The following is a 21,041-nucleotide window of genomic DNA, read 5'->3' as shown; positions in this document are numbered from 1 at the left end:
CAAGAGTTTCGCTGCCACCTTAAGTGTTGGTTTCAGTTGGTTTCAATCTGCAACCTCACCGCTAGGTGCCACTAAATCCTGCACACTGGTTCTTCAAGGTCAGAGTAAAGGTTAGGGTTAGGCATTTAGTGTGTTATGGTTAATGGTAGGATAAGTCTCCAGGAAATGAATATAAATCAGTGTAATGTCCTCTGAAGTGATGGAAACATGACTCTCTCTCTCTCTCTCTGTGTGTGTGTGTGTGTGTGTATGTGTGTGTGTGTGTGTGTGTGTGTTTGTGTGTGTGGTCCAAGTATTCCTACGTTGTGGGGATGTAAATCTGTTTACACAGTCATGTTGTGGGGACTTGCCTCCCTTATGGGGACAAAAAGCAAGTCCCCTCATCATAAATAATTAATTTTAGAGTGAAGACTTGGTTTAAAGTTAATGTTCTTTTAGGGTTATGTTAAAGTTAGGGTAAGGGTTAGGGTTAAGCATGTGGTTGTTATGGTTAGGGTTAGCATAAGTCTCCAGGAAATGAATGTAAGTCAATGTAATGTCCTCTGAAGTGATGGAAAAACGACTGTGTGTGTGTGTTTGTGTGTGTGAGAGGAGGGGGTGTGACCCATTTATTGTGAACATCATTAACCATAGCACATGGTCCATTGCTTGTATAGAAACTTAATCCATTCTCAAGCTATATATCTGACCCACAGTGATGGAGGTGCTCACACAATTTTATTATCAGTGGTTTCACTGAAGCCTTAAATGCTAAACAGAATAAATTCATTCTTAAATCGTATCTAAAAAGAATATTCAGTGGCTTATTAGGACAGAAGTTTAGCATTTAGACCTCTCGACCACTCACAAAATTGACTCAGAACTAGGAAATTTACAAATCACCGTTCACCACCAGCATACCTCATCATTCATTTTAGCCACAGTAATACAGTTTCCCTTTGTCTCATAGCCCCGGAACCACTGTGGGCTTTTTGCTTGTAAGTGATGAAACATGAATGATTCTTCAAAATAATAATGAATGGGCTGCTCAAATACAGCAAAGCGAGCTACCGCAAAGCCATGAATGAACACGCATCCGGTAAATGGGGGGGAAAGTAGGGCGCTTCCTCTTTTCGGCCACCAAGCGACAGTATTTCTCCCTCAAAATAAAACCGCTCCTCTCCGGAATGTTTGGTCACATGCTGGGAAGGTTTGAAGTTGCGGCTTCATGTCACACATGCGTACAGACAAAGTGAATGGCACACAGGGTGCACAAGTGACACCGGGGCGACCAGAAAGAGTGGGAGAGACTACCGGAGCAGATCCACAGCATCTGGGAAAAGTCCAAGAAGAAGAAGAAGAAGGAGAAGAAGGAGCGCGCAGAGAGAGGATGAAGATGAAAGCCGCGGGAGGCTGTAGTATCCCATCACCGGCGTCTCCGATATCCAGGCTGTAGGACGCACGAGGAGTCACGGCACGTTGAATTTGGCTCAGTTGAGAAAGTCCCGCGACTGTAGCCTATACAATGGTTATAAATGGGTCTCACCTGAACAGCACCTCGCCAGACCCGAGTGACACCGTCCTGAACCGCCCGCCGTGGGTTACCACAACTTTGGGGTGCTTCCTCATCTTCACAATCGTAGTTGACATCCTGGGCAACCTCTTGGTCATCTTCTCCGTGTATCGGAACAAGAAGCTCAGAAACGCAGGTGAGTGAAACTCGGAGGGGGGGAAAGTGCGCGTGGCGACGGAGAGGCACGCGCGTGGTTAAACTCCGCTGCGTTAAAAATCAAAACAAAACCCTCGTCACATAGTAAAAGTGACAGCGTCCCTTATATGCTGCTCAAATAGACTTTAATGGATTACATCGCGTTTGCAGGATGACATATTATGTTTCACTGACGTTGTATCATTATGTATTAGTGATTAAAAAAAACCAAACATTTTATTTATGTATTTTTAACGTTTGTCCGTCTTTGCCGGTGAGCTGGTTATTTCAAATCCGAGCCTACATGAAGATACAGCCAGTGTTCCCGATTTAATACAACCAATAACATAATCTCCCATTAGGACGATATTATTGTTGTCATTTTTAAATTCTTCTCCCTCTTGTATCAGTGCAGGGACTTAATATTTTTATTCCGACATTTATTCTAAGGTTACAGAATAATTCTCCATCATAGGGGCTGATTGTAATGGACAGTTCGAATCGACCTCGACTTGCTACAGCCTACTTTCGGAGCGGATATAATTTCACTGACCTACAGCAAGTAAGCGGGCAGCTAAGCAGGCTCAGAGGAGAGAAAAGCGAAGAGAAACACTATAGCAATTATTGACACAGTCTGAAGCCATGGGGAAAGCACTAGCGCTCATCCCGGCACTGCTTATACTAATGCTTCCCAGGCTTTTCCACTATCGATGTTACTCTAGCTAGGAGATTTAATTTAATAATCATAATGACAACAGAATTTTAAAATTATTACCAGGTCGATGATGGAACGTGTGCCCTGTGCGTGTGTGTAGGTGTGTGTTTTCATACACACTACTTGACCGTGAATTTAATTAAGATATGGGCTGTGGATTAAATTGTGCGCCCCCGAGTTTGGACAAGATTGACACAGCAGTGTTTGTCTTGCTCAGAGAAGGTGGTAAAACGCTCATAATTTAATAGTCAGACGGTTCAGACCGCTGCTGAGAAAACCCAAGAGGCTCCTGTCGTGCTCAGGTCCGCACACAGTAACTGGCAGCTACACATATCATGGCTGTCATCATTTGGAGGCAGTAGTAGGGTGATTTGCTAAATACACTCTTGACATTACCACTTCACTCACCGCAGAAATGTTAGGGTCAGAATAGATTTCCATCATGTGGAGCCGGAGCAGGGAGCCCCCTATGAGGAATATTAAGTGTTACCCAGGATGTCCAAGGAAATGATTGTCTCTTACTGAGATTCCTGCAAGCTCCCATTGCTTTATGATCAGCATTTGATAATAAACATTCATGCATCTCTGTAGTGTTTGCCCTTCATTTGAGTGTTTCAATAGAGCTGCACACAGCTATAGCCGAGCTGTCTTGAAATAGAATTTGTCACCGAAGCAGGAAATATTGCTGTGCAATTTTGTAAGTCATGGCATCACACGTTAAATTGGGAAACAAAAGTATGAGACAAGACGAGAGATAAATTTAGGAAACTGCATCTTTGAAGTTGTTCCATTAATTATGGCTAATTACATGTAAGGAGGTCATAATGCGGCAGCAGAAGGAATTTAATCAAGCATGCAGTTAACTTATATTATCTCCATATTCAACACTTTAATGTTGTATACGGTTGAGTATTATCAGCTCGAATTACCATTTATTTATTCAGCTCATTGGACAATTCAGTTTTCTTTTTGCCACGCTGAATTCCGACCAAGCCCCATGAAGAAAAGTCCAGCGTCTGAGGATCAAAAGGAATTGATGGAGAAAAAAAAAAAAAAACTCAGCTGAATCGTGTCTTGCAAAGCAGTCTGTGAATTCTAACGAGGTCTACGTAGGCCAGTGACGTGGTTCCTCGAGTTCATGCCTTTGAAGTGCATTTGCTACTTTCCATTCAAGTTCTGAAGATGTGCATGCCTAACTTCAGGCTGTTAGAATTTTCTGCTCAAATAGCCATTGACAAAATGTAATCAGATCGGCAGACGTATTGATTGACATAAAAACTTTTCTATTCATACTTTCATCACTCTGGAATGTCATGATGAAGGGTGTGCTGGTACTGTTTGTTTTACTAGACCTTATCTGCGGGAATTTGATGCCACAGTTGACTGTTTTAAAGTCTGCCACAAATTTGACCTGGACTGAGCACCCGCCTAAACTTTCAGGAGTGGGTTTTAACTGCCACATTTTCCATCCACAAAGAATTCAATTTCCTGTTGTTGAGTAGATCGAATCTACTCTATAAATTTCCTTGGCATGAGCTAAACGTTGTTAGAGATTGCACAGCAGTCCAAACAACTAAATAATGAGTAATGAAATATACTCAGTGGAGGACCTGGCAAGCGTCGTGGTCACATATTGCAGGCGGCAGCACTGCTGTCTCTGCATGGCCAAACGCTCCGTCAGTGAACGAAAAGGCAAGTGAGCGAGTGAGCATGAAGCCAGCAACACATGGTGAGTGGTTTGAGCTGCATGGCTGGATACAGAATCAGTGCTGTGAGCTCAGCTCCATGCCAGTAAATCATCTTAAATGTACCTGTTCTGTTGTAGATAAAGGAATTTTCCAATCCATGCTGAAGAAAATACAAAAGATACCAACAAGAAATTGTCACACCTGACCGTTTTGGCTAGCTGTGTGGCTAGAGCGTGACGTTAGGTCATGGGACAGTAAATCAGATTGTGTTTTGAAGGGTTTTTTGACAACAACAGAAGAGAATACTAAACCAGTTAGCCCTGTGTGAGATATGACTCCCAGCTTCTCCTCCAAGTTTTAACAAGAGCCATTCATATCTTCAGTGTCAAAGAAGATTATGAACTGATTTGACATGTTGTGAAAAGAGCGTAGAGGCAAAGTGGAAAATATGAGCATTCCCTGACATCCAACATAGTGATCCTGCAACGTTGGGTGTCATCAGTCTTTACAGGAAAAAAATGACACTTTTCCACTTATCATGTGCTGTCAGCTCAAGTTATAAATGAAAATAAAAGATAGCATTTCTGCGAGATGTCTGTAAAAAAATCTGAGAGTCTAGTTTGCGCCGCACTGTTTTGGTTTGTTTTTGTTGTACTGAATATTCATAAGACAGAAAACTCAACAGCAAGAAAGTTTAAATACCGATTTACATACTGAACCAGTCTGAAGTGACAGAGAAAGACAAATCTTAGTGTACTGATACCTTAATGTAATGAGTTCTGCTGTTCCAAAATACACTAAAAAGCTCCACATTGGAGCCTGGCTGTCTGTTTTTTGGTGTGACACAGAGTTGATGATCCTTTTTCAGCGTTGCGTGACTTGGCTTTGTGCCGGCAGAATGTTATTTCCGACCGTTCACGTTCATTACTCCTCTAATATCTGTTACAGTATTATTGCTTTCAATGTAATGAATATTCCGAAGCATTAATGCCGACTTAAGTGGTATTTGCGTGTGTCTCCAATTAAAATGAATGTTTTAGGTTTCTAAATATCCATTGGCTTTGTTGGGAGATTCTTAACAGAAATTGGATCAACAGTGTTGAGCTTAATAAAGAGATGACTGTGAAAAGAAAACAAATCCCCTTCTGTAGATGTTATACAGGAGATGATGATTTTGCAGCATCCTGTTTTATTTTCATCATGAAAGACTTGTTTTGTGAGAAACTGTAATCCTTTAGACCAGGTTTTATCAGGGCCACACGTATCTGAATCAAGATTGCACAAGAATGATTAAAGCAGGGAACAAGTTTCTTAGTTTGGAGGAGAGCTGGAAGAAAGAATGTACTCGTTCCTCCTACACACAGCTACTGTTGTTATTTAATTAAAAAAAAGTTTAAGGTTTCTTTGCTGAGTTGAAACTATCTGGCAAGCCGTCTTTCAATTGTTTTTTACTCTGCTTTAATGTTTCACTTGCAACCAAAATACCTGGCCATGTCCACGTTATTCTTTTCTTCTAAAAAACTTTTCAAACAGGAACCATCTGCGCCAAAGCCCGCTTGAGTGTCTGTGTTTACGACCTATTGTCTCTGCATGTAAAGTCTAGATGTAGAGAAGACACATGTGTGAAAAGGTGGCAGGCATTGTTAAGCTACCCTGCATAATGTATCCTCTGCCAGCAGTATCAATATCAGGTGGCTGTATCATGTGTTCCCACCTCTGATGACAAGGCTCTTTGTGGACCCTGATGTGCCCCCTTTGGCTCACACTGCTACACTTTCACTAACAGTTTGCTTTGAGTGCATTCCAACTGTGGTCATAAAGTTGAGTTGTTCTTATGTTGCTAATCCTAAAATTAATGTTGGTGTTTCGGTTCATTTGCTGCATCATGATCAAAGCCTTTGTAGCTTTAAGTTGGTAAAAAAAAGACCCCCTACGCTGAAAAATGTGTTTTAGTTGTTGTTACTTCACCTGGATGTTTGAGCTTGTTTGTTTAACACTTGTTTTCATATTTATCTGCTGAAGGAGGAAAGTTTATCTGTGTAAATCTGAGTTTAAGGTATGTATGAACTGCATGATTTATGATATCACGACTAGTTTGGAAGTTAATCACGGCTAAATATGCAACTTACACAAGTGTGATTAGGAAACTTATATGCTGGGGATGCACTTTTCAGTGAAGTGTCCAGTATTTACCAGTACTGGAAATTAATAATATTTGTGTATTGATAGATTCTGGATTTTTCTGGATAAATCGTAACCATTGATAAAACCGTATCAAACACAACTTATTATTTAAAGCAGACTATTTTTTATATCTCATAAATCATGTATGAAGGAGGTATTTAATGTTTAACTGTTGTGTATAAGGCAGTTTCAGCTCTTTTGTAAAACATAACAGTATTAGGTTAGAGTTCATTTGGGCCTCAAAGCTGTAGTTATTGAGGGGGCCCTCAATAACTGCAAAGGCCAAAGGTTAGGGAATACGCCTGTTTGCTAAAGTTGACATAAGAGGTACCGTACTGTATCTGCTGCATGTTTTTCCCAAGACATTATCAGATCATACTCCTGATAAAATAAACACATTCTCAGACCAGACGCATATTTTGCGCAGCTCTTCATGATTGAAATATTGGTTTAGAATTTGATACCACCACGAGTATTTACCCCACAGTTCATTATAATTTGAAGAAAAACATACATAATGTATGCGATGACTAACATTATTTAATTAAAGCCCATATTTGGCTGGTGGTGTCCTATCGTTCCTACTGTTCTCTAACAGGCATGCGAAGGCGCAGAAGTCATAGCTGCTCACTGGGTTTGTAAGTTTCTGTGGTGATTGCTGTGATAAGCATCAGAGAGGCACAGTATGGTGGAGCAGCTTAACAGTATAAGAAGAGAAAGGTAAAAGGCTCAGTGGGTGAAAAACATGGACTAATTGGAGACCCACAACAGCCAGCAGGTCATGACTCTGCAATTAATTTATAGTTTGCCCAAGCTGAACATTGAGTGGGAGAGGATAAGGATCTCCTTCTTTTACTCATGAGGCACTTAACTCCTAGCTATAGATTAGTTAATGCCCCTGCTGTCAGCCAGGACACGAAAAGAAGGAGCGCCTGTTAGTGTACCCCAGGGCTGCTTTGCACCTGATAACTTACATTTTGCATTAACCGTTTCCTCCAGTGCTCCTGTGTATCCTGAAACATGTGAGAGACATTATACGTTTTCAAGAATTACGCCTGGCTTGCAGATCTGTTTTGTACAGATTTCCTGTCAGAGGGCTTTTTGGCTCTCATAAGGATTAAAACTCAAAACATTAGATCACACACAGATCTAATTAGGTAGCAGATATGCACGGCTGTGCTTCCACTGCTGGGATTATGTGCATGATGTTATCGTTGTTTGTGTTGCCAACCTTGTCCAGCTTGTTTGCTGGTGCCTTTCGCTCTTATACGCAGCGAGGGAGGGGGAGAGAGAGAGAGAAAGGTTTGCAACAGTACATGATAGTGGAGATAAAGACATGATGAGGGAGGCAGCAAATTGGTGTGAGCCTGTCATACAAAGCGGACACACAGTGAAAGAGACAGAGACTTATTTTTTTTATTTTGAGATAGACACCGAATCGCCATTTCAGTCATGTAAGTTTGTTAATTCCGCTACGGCCGACTGGGTTTATGTTTTCGTAACATTATTGGAACAATTATGGGAAAATTGCTCTGCAAAAAAAACCCCTGTTTTTCTCTATTTGACCTCATTAGTGACCACACTATTTCAGTGTTGGCAGGTGCCACGTCGTCCTGCTGGGTTTAGGCCTCTGTCCAGGTTCATTTGTGAAAGAAAAATTGACCCAGCAAGTGTTCATCTCAGCTGCTAGACGATTTAATGATTATCTAATATTTGCTGGATTATCTGTACACACACAGAGGCTGCCTGCAGTAATCCATTCTGTATATATGATTTGCATCTGCCGTATGATCGGAATGTAGGATGTGCTTTTTTCAGATTTATCCTCCGAGAAAACACTTTTCTCAACTCACCTCTGTCTCTCTGTTTTTCTGGTTTAGATTCTGCTCAGTGTTCTGCATCCCCCTCACTAAGTTTTGTGCTTCATATCAGTCTTCCACCTTCTTTCCTCCTTTGTACTCCTCCACCCAAGCTTACTCACCCTCACACACGCACACTCAATTTTTCTTTTTTTCTCTTTTCACTTAAATTTGACCTTCCAGGCTTCATATTCCATGACACCCTGTCTGTTTGCATCACTGTGATCCAACACCCCCACCGTTCTCTAAGGACGTTATGTTGTCAGACCGCATACCTGTGGAGGAATTCTGCCAATAGCGTTTTGCATCAAGCCAGTCAGGCAATAAGACGGTTATCACCCAAACCCTGTGGATTCCAGATTATATTATGGCCAAGTGGGCAAAATGAATTAAGCCTGTTATTTTGGTAAGTGTGAAACAATGGTCGGCTTGACATGGCCGAATTTAACAAGAACCGGCGTCTGGCATCTGGTCTTATCCGTCGCGACCCCCTGTGCCCGCTTCCTTTCTCTTGCTCTCATTCTGTCTGTGTCCGTCTCTCAGGCTCACACACTCACTGGCCGAGGAAAGCGTGTTTTAACTTCAAAAGGAAGACATAATGAGTCTATAAATACTTATACATACAACAAAGCATATTTGCAGCCATTTAAGATTCCAACTGCCCCCCCGCCCCCCAACCCCCTCACTCCAGCTACCCTCCCTTCCTCTTTTCATGCTTCCCTGTGCTATTTTTAATCATTTACAATATTATACAGTGCAAACTTCTTTCTGCTTGATCGGAGCTTGGGATGACGCACATGGGAAGCTTAGGGCAGTGAGATCAAGTAAAACCGAATGCTCATCCAAGGGGAACTATGCATAACACATGCATACTGTAGAGTGCTTACTGTAGAGCGGTAACTATTTGATTACACACACACATGAGGCGGCAGGCGCTCAGAGTTAAGAGATGCTGGCTGGTGATGAAAAGTGTGCCAGTATGAATCCCAGTTGAGAGAGTCAGAAAAGGGAAGCGAGAAACGTTCTCCTCTGCGTTCAAGGTGCCCTTGAATGAAGCACTTAGTCCACCATTGCTACTCAGTGGCCAACAGTAGAAGACTGTGGTAGGACTCAGCAGCTTCCAGCTGTGAATGCGTCAGATTGTATGACTGTTAGAGCAAGGCACTGGTGAAAAAAAGAAAAATATGCAGGCTCAGTCAATCCGCCTCAGATAGAACTTTCAAAAAAAGGACAAACACACAAAGTGACCGACTTATCTTCCCAATTTCTCCGTCCTTATCGCTGCCCTCTTTGTTGTTTTATCATTAACGGGTCTAAAAACAGCACAGTTCTCCCGGTGGAGTAACAAGCAAACAGCTCAATCAGAAAGCCTCGTCACTCTCCGCCAGCCAACGGAGCGATCCAGTTGAACGGTGTGTAATGATGATTATTATGGCAGACACATGAATGCCATTTGATGTAGCCCTGTGAACACTGCTCCATTCAGCCTTATCAGACCACTGTCTCTGGGTCCAGTGAGTGGTTTATCACTCAGACACAGATCAGTGGTTCTCAAAGTAGGGTTTAGGGACTCCCAGGGGACCTTGAGGTGGTTCCAGGGGGTCCTCAGGAAATTTATTTTCACTATATATATATTTCACATCCATAAGTAACACAATGACAGAATGTATGACTATTTTGGGCATGGGTTTCATACCTTTTCTGTAATAAAACATGTAAAAGCAAAAATCTCATCAGATGGGGGACCCCTGGGACAAAATCTTATCAAATGGGGGTCTTTGGTCTAATTCGTGTCAGTTTAGGGGTCCTTGACTTGAAAAAGTTTGAGAAATACTGCTTCAGATGATTGTGACATCATAAAAGTAGGATGTTTAATAACTACAAAGCAAAGAAGTGAGGGCATAACATTCTAAAAATAATCCTTAGGTTAAAAAAGTCCATGTTGTCTTTGTGAAATTAGTAACAAGGTTCAAGCCAAGCCAAGTCTAAAATAGGAAAACAAGTTTTTGTTTGATAAAAGCACCTGATTTTGGAGAAGTGGTGTTAGTATTTAGGGAACACATGCGAGCTCCATCAGAAAATGAAAGCAGGATTTAGATTATTCAGGAGACGACAAATAGTAAGAGAAGGTTTTGTTTTTAAGAGACATAGAACAAGAATTGAGTCTGACCATTGGAATCTGTGTTTTGTAAGACATCTCATGGAGAGATGCATTTGTTCTCTTAGTTTGCACAAGACAAGATTCATCCTGAATTTCCTCAGAAACCTTTTGTGAACTTGTGTTATGTAATAACCAGTAGCTAATAATGTTGTTTGAGAGATTCATTTTGGAACAGATTGAAGAAAAATATCCCTATTGTTGCTTATCAGAAAGGGACTGTAATAAGTCCAAAAAATACATGTACAACATTTTATTCTATTTTCAAAATCAGTAGACTCATAAGTCATTTTCAGTAAGAACTTGGAGCAATATCTTGTTAACCAAAAATGGAAAACAATGTTTTTTTCTAGAACACTGAGGAATGTCTTTGACATTGTCTTTATTTTATTATTTTATTTCCTTTTTTTTTTAAATTTCTTAAGCTTGCCTTCACTTACAAAGACTACACCATTTGTAAAGCATAAAAGTGATTTTATTTGGATTGGCAAGAGTGTTGGGGAAGGATTGGATGAGGATCGTGTATGGTGGGCTGATTGGGGGTTGAGGAGAGGGATGAAGGGGGTCGATTGCTGGGGGATGAAGGGGAGCTGAATGTTGGTCTGGGTCGTGTATGGTGGGATGATTGGGGTCGAGGAGAGGGATGAAGGAAGTTAATGGCATGGGGATAAATGGGGGCCGAATGGAGTTGTGATGAGGCTGGAGCATCTAGGAATCCGGGGGTCGAGACTCGGGGTGGGGACACGTCTCAATGAGCTTTCTGCTTTATCATCCCCCTGTGGTTCCCAAAATAGAAGACAAAGAAGAAGTAAGTAGGTGGAAGTATTAACCTTAACACGCATAATGGTGGGAGGAAACCAGAGTACCTGGCGGAAACCCACGGGAACACAGGGAGAACATGTAAACTCCACACAGAAAGGACCTAGGATGGCTGTTGTTCGAACCCAAGACCTTCTTGCTGTGAGGCAAAAGTGCTAACCACTGAGCCACCTGTTGAGAGGCGAGACAGGAGAAGAACAGGGTTTTGGGGGGGGTTGTGGGAACTGAGAAGAACGGGAAAGAAAGGGGTTAGACACATCTATATAGGTATGCACAGATGATTGAATTAGTGAGGCACATATGATTTAATTTAGTGAGAGAGAGGAGGCCTGGTCTTGTTCCTGAACCTTAGTTATAATAATAACTTCATTTTTGGAATGAAGTCAATAGAGCAGTTTATTGACTGATGCTGGATTTTTGAGGGTAATACCAATATCGAGTTTTTATTGTTTAAAAATAATAGTGTTTTAAAATAATGATATATTGACTGATATTGCTTTATATTTTTCCAAATAAGGATCATGAAAATGTTGGTTATTAAAGCTACTCTAGTCAAAATTTTTATAGTACAATGGATCAAACAACTTTAGAGATGAACCTCACAGATAATTATCACCGGCCTCTGCAGTTCGCCTCAGCTCTACGGAGCTTTATAACTCATTGTTTTGGTTTTACCGCCTACAACTGTTCTCATCAGCATTGTTTCCAGCAGCGGGGAACACCGAAAAAGCTCCGACAAATTCACTGTACCCAGCGCCAAACAACAGAAAGATTAAGTAACCAACTAGCTAGTGAATATACAGATCATTTAGCTGCTAAAGACCCAAATATTTCCCTTTCCCTAGTTGATGGAGACCAGACCAGAGCTACAAGAAGAGTGAATATTGGACTTACATTTGCCAGGTTGGCCAGAAACATGACTCTAATGCTAATGTTTCTTCGTATTCTCTGGATGTGTAATAAGGCAACTGTTTGTGATATCAGCTTTATTAAGGTATTAATATGTCAATGTTGTGTTTACAACTTTTGTCACTGACCCCAAGTGGCCAAAAAAGGGGGTTAAAGAAATTGTGACCAAGATATGTACTATTCAAGAAGTTTTACAGTCGTTAAATAAACTTGGAAGTGTCTCAATATGGATTTGGACAGCGGCGGACTTGCATGCTGACAGCACACACGCACAGGCTGCTGGTTTGTGTACACAGATGCATTCTCACACGTGCGCTACAAAACAACCTCATGACAGCGAGGAGAAGAGCTCTTTTGTTTGTTGTATTTGACTGAACAAGAAGTAAAAGTCTTAATGAGAATAGGGCCAAGGATGGGGAATACTGTACATACATACTGTACACAAAACAAGTCATTAACGGCTTGTTTGAGAAAACAGTCACTCATCCATTTAATTCAGTCTAATCACCAATTAATATTTCCATTATTAGAGCTCTAATTTGCAGCCAGAGTCCAATTTAGTATGTCTTTGTTTCTGTCTTGTATCACTTAACTCAATATCCACTATATATAACTGACTCCACTGTAAAGTCCTGTGTTGTTAAGGGCTCTTATTTAAGATACATGAGTGTCAGTGACTCCTGCACTTTGTTTTACCTGCAGAGTTATGAGAGACCAGTGATTTTTGAAATGGCTTCTTCTCAGCAACCTTTTCTGAAAAGATAAGTCACAGCTAGCAGTGCAGAGGTGTACACTAATTCTCAAGAGACAGATTATGACACATTCTTCGTGGCCTGTCACGTTTGTAAAGTAATTAGTTGAGTCCTACGTGTCCCTCTAATGAGCAGGAGCTTAGTGTGTGAGATTTCCTCGTCACAGTATGCTTTCCTGTAATGACCCATTAACATGCTCCCTGTGATTATTGTCTAAATAAGTGTATTTTGTCACACTTTCAGATGCATTCACACATCGCTTGGGTTCATTCCAGCATTCTCTGGGTGCCGTCCAAAAGCAATTGGGAATTATTCAGTAGGAAGTTAGATGTTCATGCTGTTCAGTGACCTAGCCTAAGCCTCAGTTTGTCTGAGAATACGAGAAATAACTCATGTGGCATTTGATATTATAAAGAAATAATCTGATATATTTTATGGAAAATATTGCACTTTGATAAAAAAGTGTACATGTGAGTAGATATATATGCCATCGCTGCTGCTTTGGGACGTTCATTAAAACACTCTTTGCTGACTCTGCTGCCACATTCGAGCAAATATCTTATAAATTCTAATTTTAACCAGAAGCACTGTGTGTGACTCAATACCAGATCAGACAGTAGTTTTGCTGTGGTTGCTGTTCGCTGACTGAAGTGGAAGTAGATAAGGCAAGATGAGGGAAACTTATGTGGTCATATCAAAATAGTCACTAACAACAGATAGCAGGAAAGATGATTTGAAACAGTATAACAGAAACATTTTGTTTCTTTTTTTATGTAAATATGTGAATGAGGCATGACATTTAGTGGCCTGAATGGTTACTTCACTCATCTGTGAAGATGAACCTATTCTCTTCCAAATAATACCATATAGAATACACATTTTCAATTCCCCCGATCACCCTCTATATGCACACTGAGCGCTTATGAGAGGATTGTGTCTTTTGGTGAGAGTAGTGCACAGTGAGAGCATGTTAAGGATGAAGGGATGAGATGGGATTCGAGAATTCGTTTCCATTTAGAGCTGCTCCCAAATTGTCTGGTTCCAAACAGCTCTGACACTATCAACTCCTCTATCAAGGCCTGTGTGCTGCACAAAATCACTTAATGTTGTCTTAAGAGGTTTTGATTCTTAGGGCAGGAAGACTCCTAAACAACGCTCCCAGACATAGAACACAGAAGCACAGTTGTCTGAGATTGACATGTCAGCAAACAACTGCTTGCTTATATATCCAGCAGGCACAAAGCAAAATGATCATTTTATCTCATCAAAGTCTTGGTTCTGGGCCCTTGATGAATCTTAGTCTTTTAGGTCATGTTTTGTCCACCAACTCCTGTGAAACATATCAGGGTCCTTTTCTAGCTGGATTCTTGACATTATTTATCAGACAGTTGTTTACTTCAGCTCTCTGCCATTTCCTGCAGGGCAGGCTGCATATTGTTGGACTGTCTGAGTTTTTTGCTTAATGGTTGTTATAAACTGTATGAGTAGGGTTGTGAGAACCATTGTGAGGCAACTATACAGACTAAATATGGACTTGATAATCAAAACAATTTAAATTAAGTTGAATGGGGCTAAAAGCTGCTCAGAGCTGTGTTGATTCTCAGTGAGCTCAACAGTACTTGCAACCTTTTGAAATTACGCAGTAGTAGTTTGGTGCCTTTTTAATTTTAGAAATCTCACCTGACAAAGACACAATGTTGGGAACTGCGTCATCAGCCATGGAAGAAAGAAAAAGTTATTCAAGCCTTTTGGCACATTTGACCAAACTGGATGACAAAGGCAGAATTCAGTGTTTGCAAAACAATTTCAAAGGTGGATTTACCACTGGCATGCTTTGACATTTGGTGGCAACACGTGCCATCATTTAGATGAATGTGGTGTTTTTGATAGCTGATGGAAATGCTAAATAGAGCCCGATGCAAATACCATCCATCCAATACTAAATATTTGAGGCTGATACTGTTACTGATATTTGAGGTAAAAAAAACCATCTGATAGCCATACTGTATATGGGCAAATATTTACTTTTTTACATAAACATATAAAATCAGTAAAATGTTTGACTAGGATTCAGTACATTTTAGAATAACCTAGATATTGGAGTGAGACATTTTACAGTTAAAATAAACTTGTCCGTGCTCTGTGGTGGGCAAATTATGTAACGGAGACAATGGGCCTCATGCAAACAGATTTGTTCTTGAGAGGCACCTACGAGTGATTTAAGAACATTTGTGGCATTCATCAATCCTCTCATACTCAGAATTTTCTCTTAGGAACGAACAAAATTTTGAGTGGTTCAGACCAGTCGTATGTGTCCTGAACAGATAGTCTCTGCCTTTCTTCACAAGGAGAGAAAAACTTGTTGTGACTTTGAATTATAATGGCTTAATCTGAATGAATATGGTGTTTGAATATAATACTAAAATCAACTAGAATAAAATATATATGACTAAAACAAAATGAATGCAAAATTAATATTCTGTTCACTGTATTATCATCATCATCACGGCTGCCAGTTTATTGAGAGGGTTTTTAGAATTCATGATTTTTATCTGCATATTTTGGCACAGCAACTTCTAAATCACAGTAGTCGCTGGGAAGAGTCTCTCTGCAGGTCTCTGTCCAGTATCATCTTGTGTTGCAGCTGACTGTGTAACATCACCTACTGTAAACTATAAAATTCTTTACTTTAATCTCAGTGACCATCACATCCCTCAGCTGCTTCCAATCATGGACCACTTTGCTTTAGAAAGATGTTTTTTATCATCTAACTTCACGTCAAAGCATTCCCTCTCCTCTTCTGTCACTGCTCTATGTCATTGTTTTTTTGTTTTATTTCGTGTCCTCAAATATGGACATTCCTAAACGTATCATGTTGTTATCTGCTGATTTCTTAAAACAGGACTTGAAGCTCTGCAATGTGAAATTCTTCTTTTTACTCTTTGGTAACATTTTTGTGAATGAAACTTGCTCATGGACTAAGTGGAACAAGTAGCCTTACAAGTAGCGTTTGTGAGGTTTGCTCATTAGCATAATCAATACCCCTAAAATGTTTTGATGTTTTGATTTGATGAAGTCCTTTCAGTGTCCATACCTAGTTGGCAGGGCATGTTGATTAGGAGTGTGACATATAGTGGGAGAGATTATTTGCACAGTAAAGTTGGTGTTTACACAACATACAACTATCCCCAGTTTTGGGGTCAAGGTTATGTTTAAAAAAACCCTTGGCCTGGATTTGATGTAACCAAAGTCTCTACTTTGGTTACATCAAATGGTTACAGAACAGATTTTGGCCCACAGTGTTCTCTTGGGATGGGAAAGTTACATGAACTGGTGTGGAGAGATGAATAGTTGTCCCCACAGGAGGAGGATGATGATGTTGCCAGAGGATTTGAACAGCTTTCCTGCTGAGGGTGAAAAATGTTTGGAGAGCGTGTGCATCAAATTGTGGTGAAAGCAGAATATGAAAATCTGTCCTCCCCTTCTTTTGTAATTCAATTAGGTTTCAGAAAGGCTGTGGCAGATGCTGTCAGTTATTCTGCACGGAGCCTTTAATACAGTATCATCAGATCCAAAATGAGTAATTGATCATTCATTCATCATCTGTATCCATTAATTCCTCATGTGCTAAATCATCCTGTCAAGAGTCCAAATTACTGCCTGGCGTTATAATGTGTGTGTGTGTATGTGTGTTAGTGTGTGTGTGTGTGTGTGTCCTTGTTAGGACCAATTTGAGATTTAGGCTGAGGAAATTTTTGCGAAGTGAGATCATTTTGACTAATCCTCACTTCTTCATAGGTGAGGTTAGACTAAAACAATAAGAATAAGAATTGGATTTCAGTTAGTTTTGGGTGAAGGGTTGAGGTTAGACGTGCAGTGCTGAGGGTTAAAGGTAGGATTAAGGGCTAAGGATTGAATGTTGTCAGGGCCTTGTGTGTGTGTGTGTGTGTGTGTGTGTGTGTGTCTATGCATTCACACACATTTATGCACACTCTGTCATGACTTATATTTGTTCATATCTGAAAGGCTGTGAATTATGCTGTAAAGTACTGCTGAAATAATTAACCAATCAACTACTCTACTCTATTGGAATTTGTTGGCCGGCCTCAGCCTACCAGTGTTTCAAGACTGCTCTCCTTTACAATAGCTGGGCTCCACAGTGCACATTTTGCTTGAAAGTGTGAGTGAAAACTAGTGTTGAGAGTCTAAAAAATTATTTGGACACACTGGTGACAAAAAAACACAGATTTGCTAAGCTCTGACACAAAAAAATCAGTTATTAATTCTTTCATCTCTCCTCTATCTTTCTTATTAGAGTAGCAGTGTACAAAACATTCAGTTAACAGCTTCTTATTTTCATCTGACTGTTGCTTCCGCCAGTGAAAATGACAAATGTCACTGGTGGCAGATTGTATCAGCTGTCACTAATTAGGGCCATATTTACACTTTGCTGTTGTTGGGTTTGTGTGCTATCTCCAGCCGTTGTCTGTATCATTTGTGAGGAAAGAAACTCTCACTCTGTGACACCACTGTACAATTGCGAGTAGTTTTATAGTTATAACTCTAAAAACTCTTGTAAAACTCTAGTAAAATGATCTAGCTGATCATATCAGGTTGATTTCAGGAGTTCTCCGAGTTAAACTTTCATTCATATCATATCATTAATTTAAGCTTATCAATAGTTTTGAACCAGGAACTTTTGGATCAAGTAACTTGATATGGTGTGCCAAATGTAGAAGGCAACACCATTTATTTCAATGTATAATAATGCATATCTTATGCTGCTATGTATTATTATTACAATTTAAACTGAGCATCTTTGGCACAAAATGCTCTTTGGGATGAATTAAGTTCTATCTTATCTCATCTTCAGCTTGTAGCTTGAGTGTGGATTGCGCAGCTGTGCCATATAGGTAAATATAAGTATTAGATTGGACAGGGTATTGGCAGATACCCAATATTATAGGACTCAGATCAGGATTGTGTCCAAAAAACTTGATCAGGATGTCCCTAGTTTGATTTATCATTTAACCTGCATTCATTTTTTATTTTTTATTTTTTTGGTAACTTGGGGGCAGAGCATCAAGCTATAAAAATGTTCTTAACACAACTTTGACATATTAAAACTGTAGAAAGCTGATATGGCAAACATGTTTGCAGACTGTTTCCTATTTACACAATGAACAGACACTGTTTCTATTCACTATGCTTTTAGCTATGTTTTGGACTTAACCATTTTCTTGGGGAAATATCTGGCTGCCAATACTCCATTATGTTCACCAGCTAGTCTCTAACTTTGTCTGTCAGCCATTTGGCTCGGGCAGGAAGCATACAGTGGGTTTATCAGAGGTTTTTTGCTGAAAACAGCTGACTGCTGCGGCTGGAAACAAGGTTGATGAGAGAGGTGAGAGTGAACCAAAACGGTAAAGCTGCGGGCCATAAAACAAAACCATTGAGCTGAAAGATGCTATCAAGTAGCTCTGTAGTGCTCAGGGGAACTGCAGTGTCAGGAGTCAGAGTGATAATAAAATAATATGTGGGTTTGTCATTATGAGCAACACATTTCACAGTACACGTAGTCAGTTGATCCATTGTTAATATAAAAATATCGATTAGTGCAGCTTTGAAGTCATTCATCAATCAAACATGCCTCTGAAATGTAAGGATTTGCTGTTTTTCTATGTTCTATATAATTGTAAATTAGATAACTGCTGCACCATTGGTCAAACAAAACAAGTCATTTCAAGACGTCACCTCGGGCTGTGGGAACTTGTTAGCGCCATTTTTCATTATTTTATAATATTGTATAGACTAAACAAGTAATTGATTCATTGAAAAAATAAATGAGAGATTGTTTAATGACAAAAATAATGATCAATTTCAGTGCTAGATTTGCTTGCATATTGCTGAATTTAGTTTATTTTTTTCCTATAATTCCTCAAGTCTAGCTTCCACTACAAACACCAACAAACAAAAAGCAAGACATGCATCAGAATCCATTTGTTCCTGTCTAAAAAACAAGAATCTGATAAATATTGTATGAGGTGCGATCTTTTCTGATAACGTGTTATTTTTGGGTCCGTCTTTCTACCACCAGGTTGTTGATGTCATTCTTGCAGAATACTATTTCTGTCTATTTGTGAGTACAACTAAAAGAGAGAGGATTTGTATGACAAGCGTGGGTGGGTGATTGATGTCTGTCTCCCAGATGCTGTGTATGTTTACACATGGTGCTTATTTTTTGTGTATTTATGCTGGGTCCATGTAGTGTCTCTCCACACACAGATACAGTTTCTGTGTGCATAATGCTTGTGTGACTGTACACACACACACACACACACACTGTATGTTTAAGTGAACTTGTCATCATAATTATGATGGGAATGGCTACCCAGGATATGATGCAAGGTTGAGAGACACATGAATGAGGAAAATACTTGTGATGCAAAAGAAGATAGCGGGTTTTTAATATAGGGATTAGTGAGAATATGACATTCTGGCTGCTCTTTATGTGACTTTGAAGCAGAACTGTTACATGCAGTAAATCGGAAATTAGTGACTATGTCCAAAGCTTATGCTTTGAGTGACAGTCAGAAAAAATTGTAACATAAGCCGTTAACCACAGTAATAAAATATGGCTCATCTTTTCAAAGCCCTCAAATTTATGGTATGTAAGTCTGAAAACATAGTAAAAAGATGACATTCAAAACATGCAGAAAGAATCTCAACTATGCTATAAGGAGATTACATTGAGCTCTTTCAGGTCAATTGGGGTCAGATAGGATGACGGAAAAAAAACTGCTGCACAAACTAATCATATATAATAAAGCTCAACAGATGGTAAAGCTCTTGTCTGACCTCAATTTTCCATGGGAACAGCAACAATATATCAACATATACAACGGATTGTTGGCTTTAGTACAGTTGCATAACTCATTACATTATAGATTCATCATTTAAAACTGTCATACAATCCTGTCTCTTGCATATTATTCTGTTAACCGGCACAACTTAAAGATGTGCACAGAACTGCACAGCTGTTAATGTAGGCAATGTCACTGATAGGTCATTAGAAACTTCTCCGCACACTCCTCTATCTACGCTAAATCAAATCAAATTTTGTATGCTTAGATGGTCTGGGAGAAGAAATGGACACAGACAGAGGTACAGGCATGACCAAAAGATGGAGAAACAAAAATCATCTAAAGTTCTGACATGATTTGGTTTAAAAATTAGCAGAATTCAATTAACTACAGACTATAGGAGAGTAACTTGTTTTAATTACCTCCAAACTATACATGTCAGTGATTGTTCCAGCTCAAACACAAGCAGCTCTAGCAGTGGTATAAAAAATAACAAGTCCAAAAGTCTACTGCCATGCTAGTGGCTTTGTGAGGCTGTACTTTGGCACAGTGGTGCTTTGAGCTAAATACCAACATCAGCATCCTAACAGTGACAATGCTAACATGCTGATGTTTAGTGGGTCATATTTAACAGGTTTACCATTTAGTTTAGCCTGTTATCATGCTAACATTGGCTAATTAGCACTAAAGACAAAGTATAGCTGAGGTTAATGGGAATAGCATTAGTTTTTCAGATACACTGTATGGTCATACACCAAAGTATTGGGCAAATTTGAAGTCTGATCTTATGATGGTGCTTGATGCAAAGTTTATGGGGCAAAGTCTGTAGGATTCATCCTTCTGGAGACCATGAATGTCTGTACGAAATTTCAAGGCAATTCATTAAATTGTTGTTGATACATTTCAGTCCTAATCAAAGTGGTGGACTGACCCACCGATGCTGTCCCTCGGGCCTTGCCACTAGCGTGGCTAAAATCATAGTGCAGACATTCTTGCATGAGTGAGTGTGGAAGGTCATCACACACATTATATACTGTATATAAAGACATGGTGGCAAACCAGGCTGTGCAGACAGATGGCTTTGAAGTACTGGTGGAAACACTGGATTTATGGTTTTTAATACCAGGCTGCAAATATTTCACCCAAAACAAGATCCTGAAGTTGTACAGCAGCTGTCTTGAGAAATTGGAACAAAACGCGTGCACACACACACACACACACACACACACACACATACACACACAGATACACTCTTGGCATCAGCTGTGCAGTGTGATAAGCTGCACTGAACCTCCACCATGTATGAATCTTTGCCTCCACAACCACTGTTAAGTATATTAGTTAACTGAAAATAACTCCAGGCATACATATTTACTATAGCAGTTTCATATCACATTTAAATTGTAT

General features: G+C 39.9%; 1 protein-coding gene across 1 annotated transcript in view; it reads left to right on the top strand.

Annotated features, from left to right (window-relative positions):
- The first annotated feature begins 1,169 nt into the window (after window positions 1-1,169).
- Window positions 1,170-21,041, top strand: part of mtnr1aa (melatonin receptor 1A a) — a 35,296-nt gene continuing 15,424 nt past the window's right edge. Inside the window, exon 1 of the mRNA XM_042431820.1 lies at window positions 1,170-1,688. Coding sequence (XP_042287754.1) covers window positions 1,505-1,688 — 184 coding nt within the window. The 5' untranslated portion in view covers window positions 1,170-1,504. The remainder of the gene's footprint in view (window positions 1,689-21,041) is intronic.

Source organism: Thunnus maccoyii, chromosome 2 (assembly GCF_910596095.1).
Source record: "Thunnus maccoyii chromosome 2, fThuMac1.1, whole genome shotgun sequence".
Classification (NCBI taxonomy): Eukaryota; Metazoa; Chordata; class Actinopteri; order Scombriformes; family Scombridae; genus Thunnus; species Thunnus maccoyii.
The sequence above is the reverse complement of the archived record's forward strand: the minus strand, read 5'-3'. Positions and strand labels throughout refer to the sequence as shown.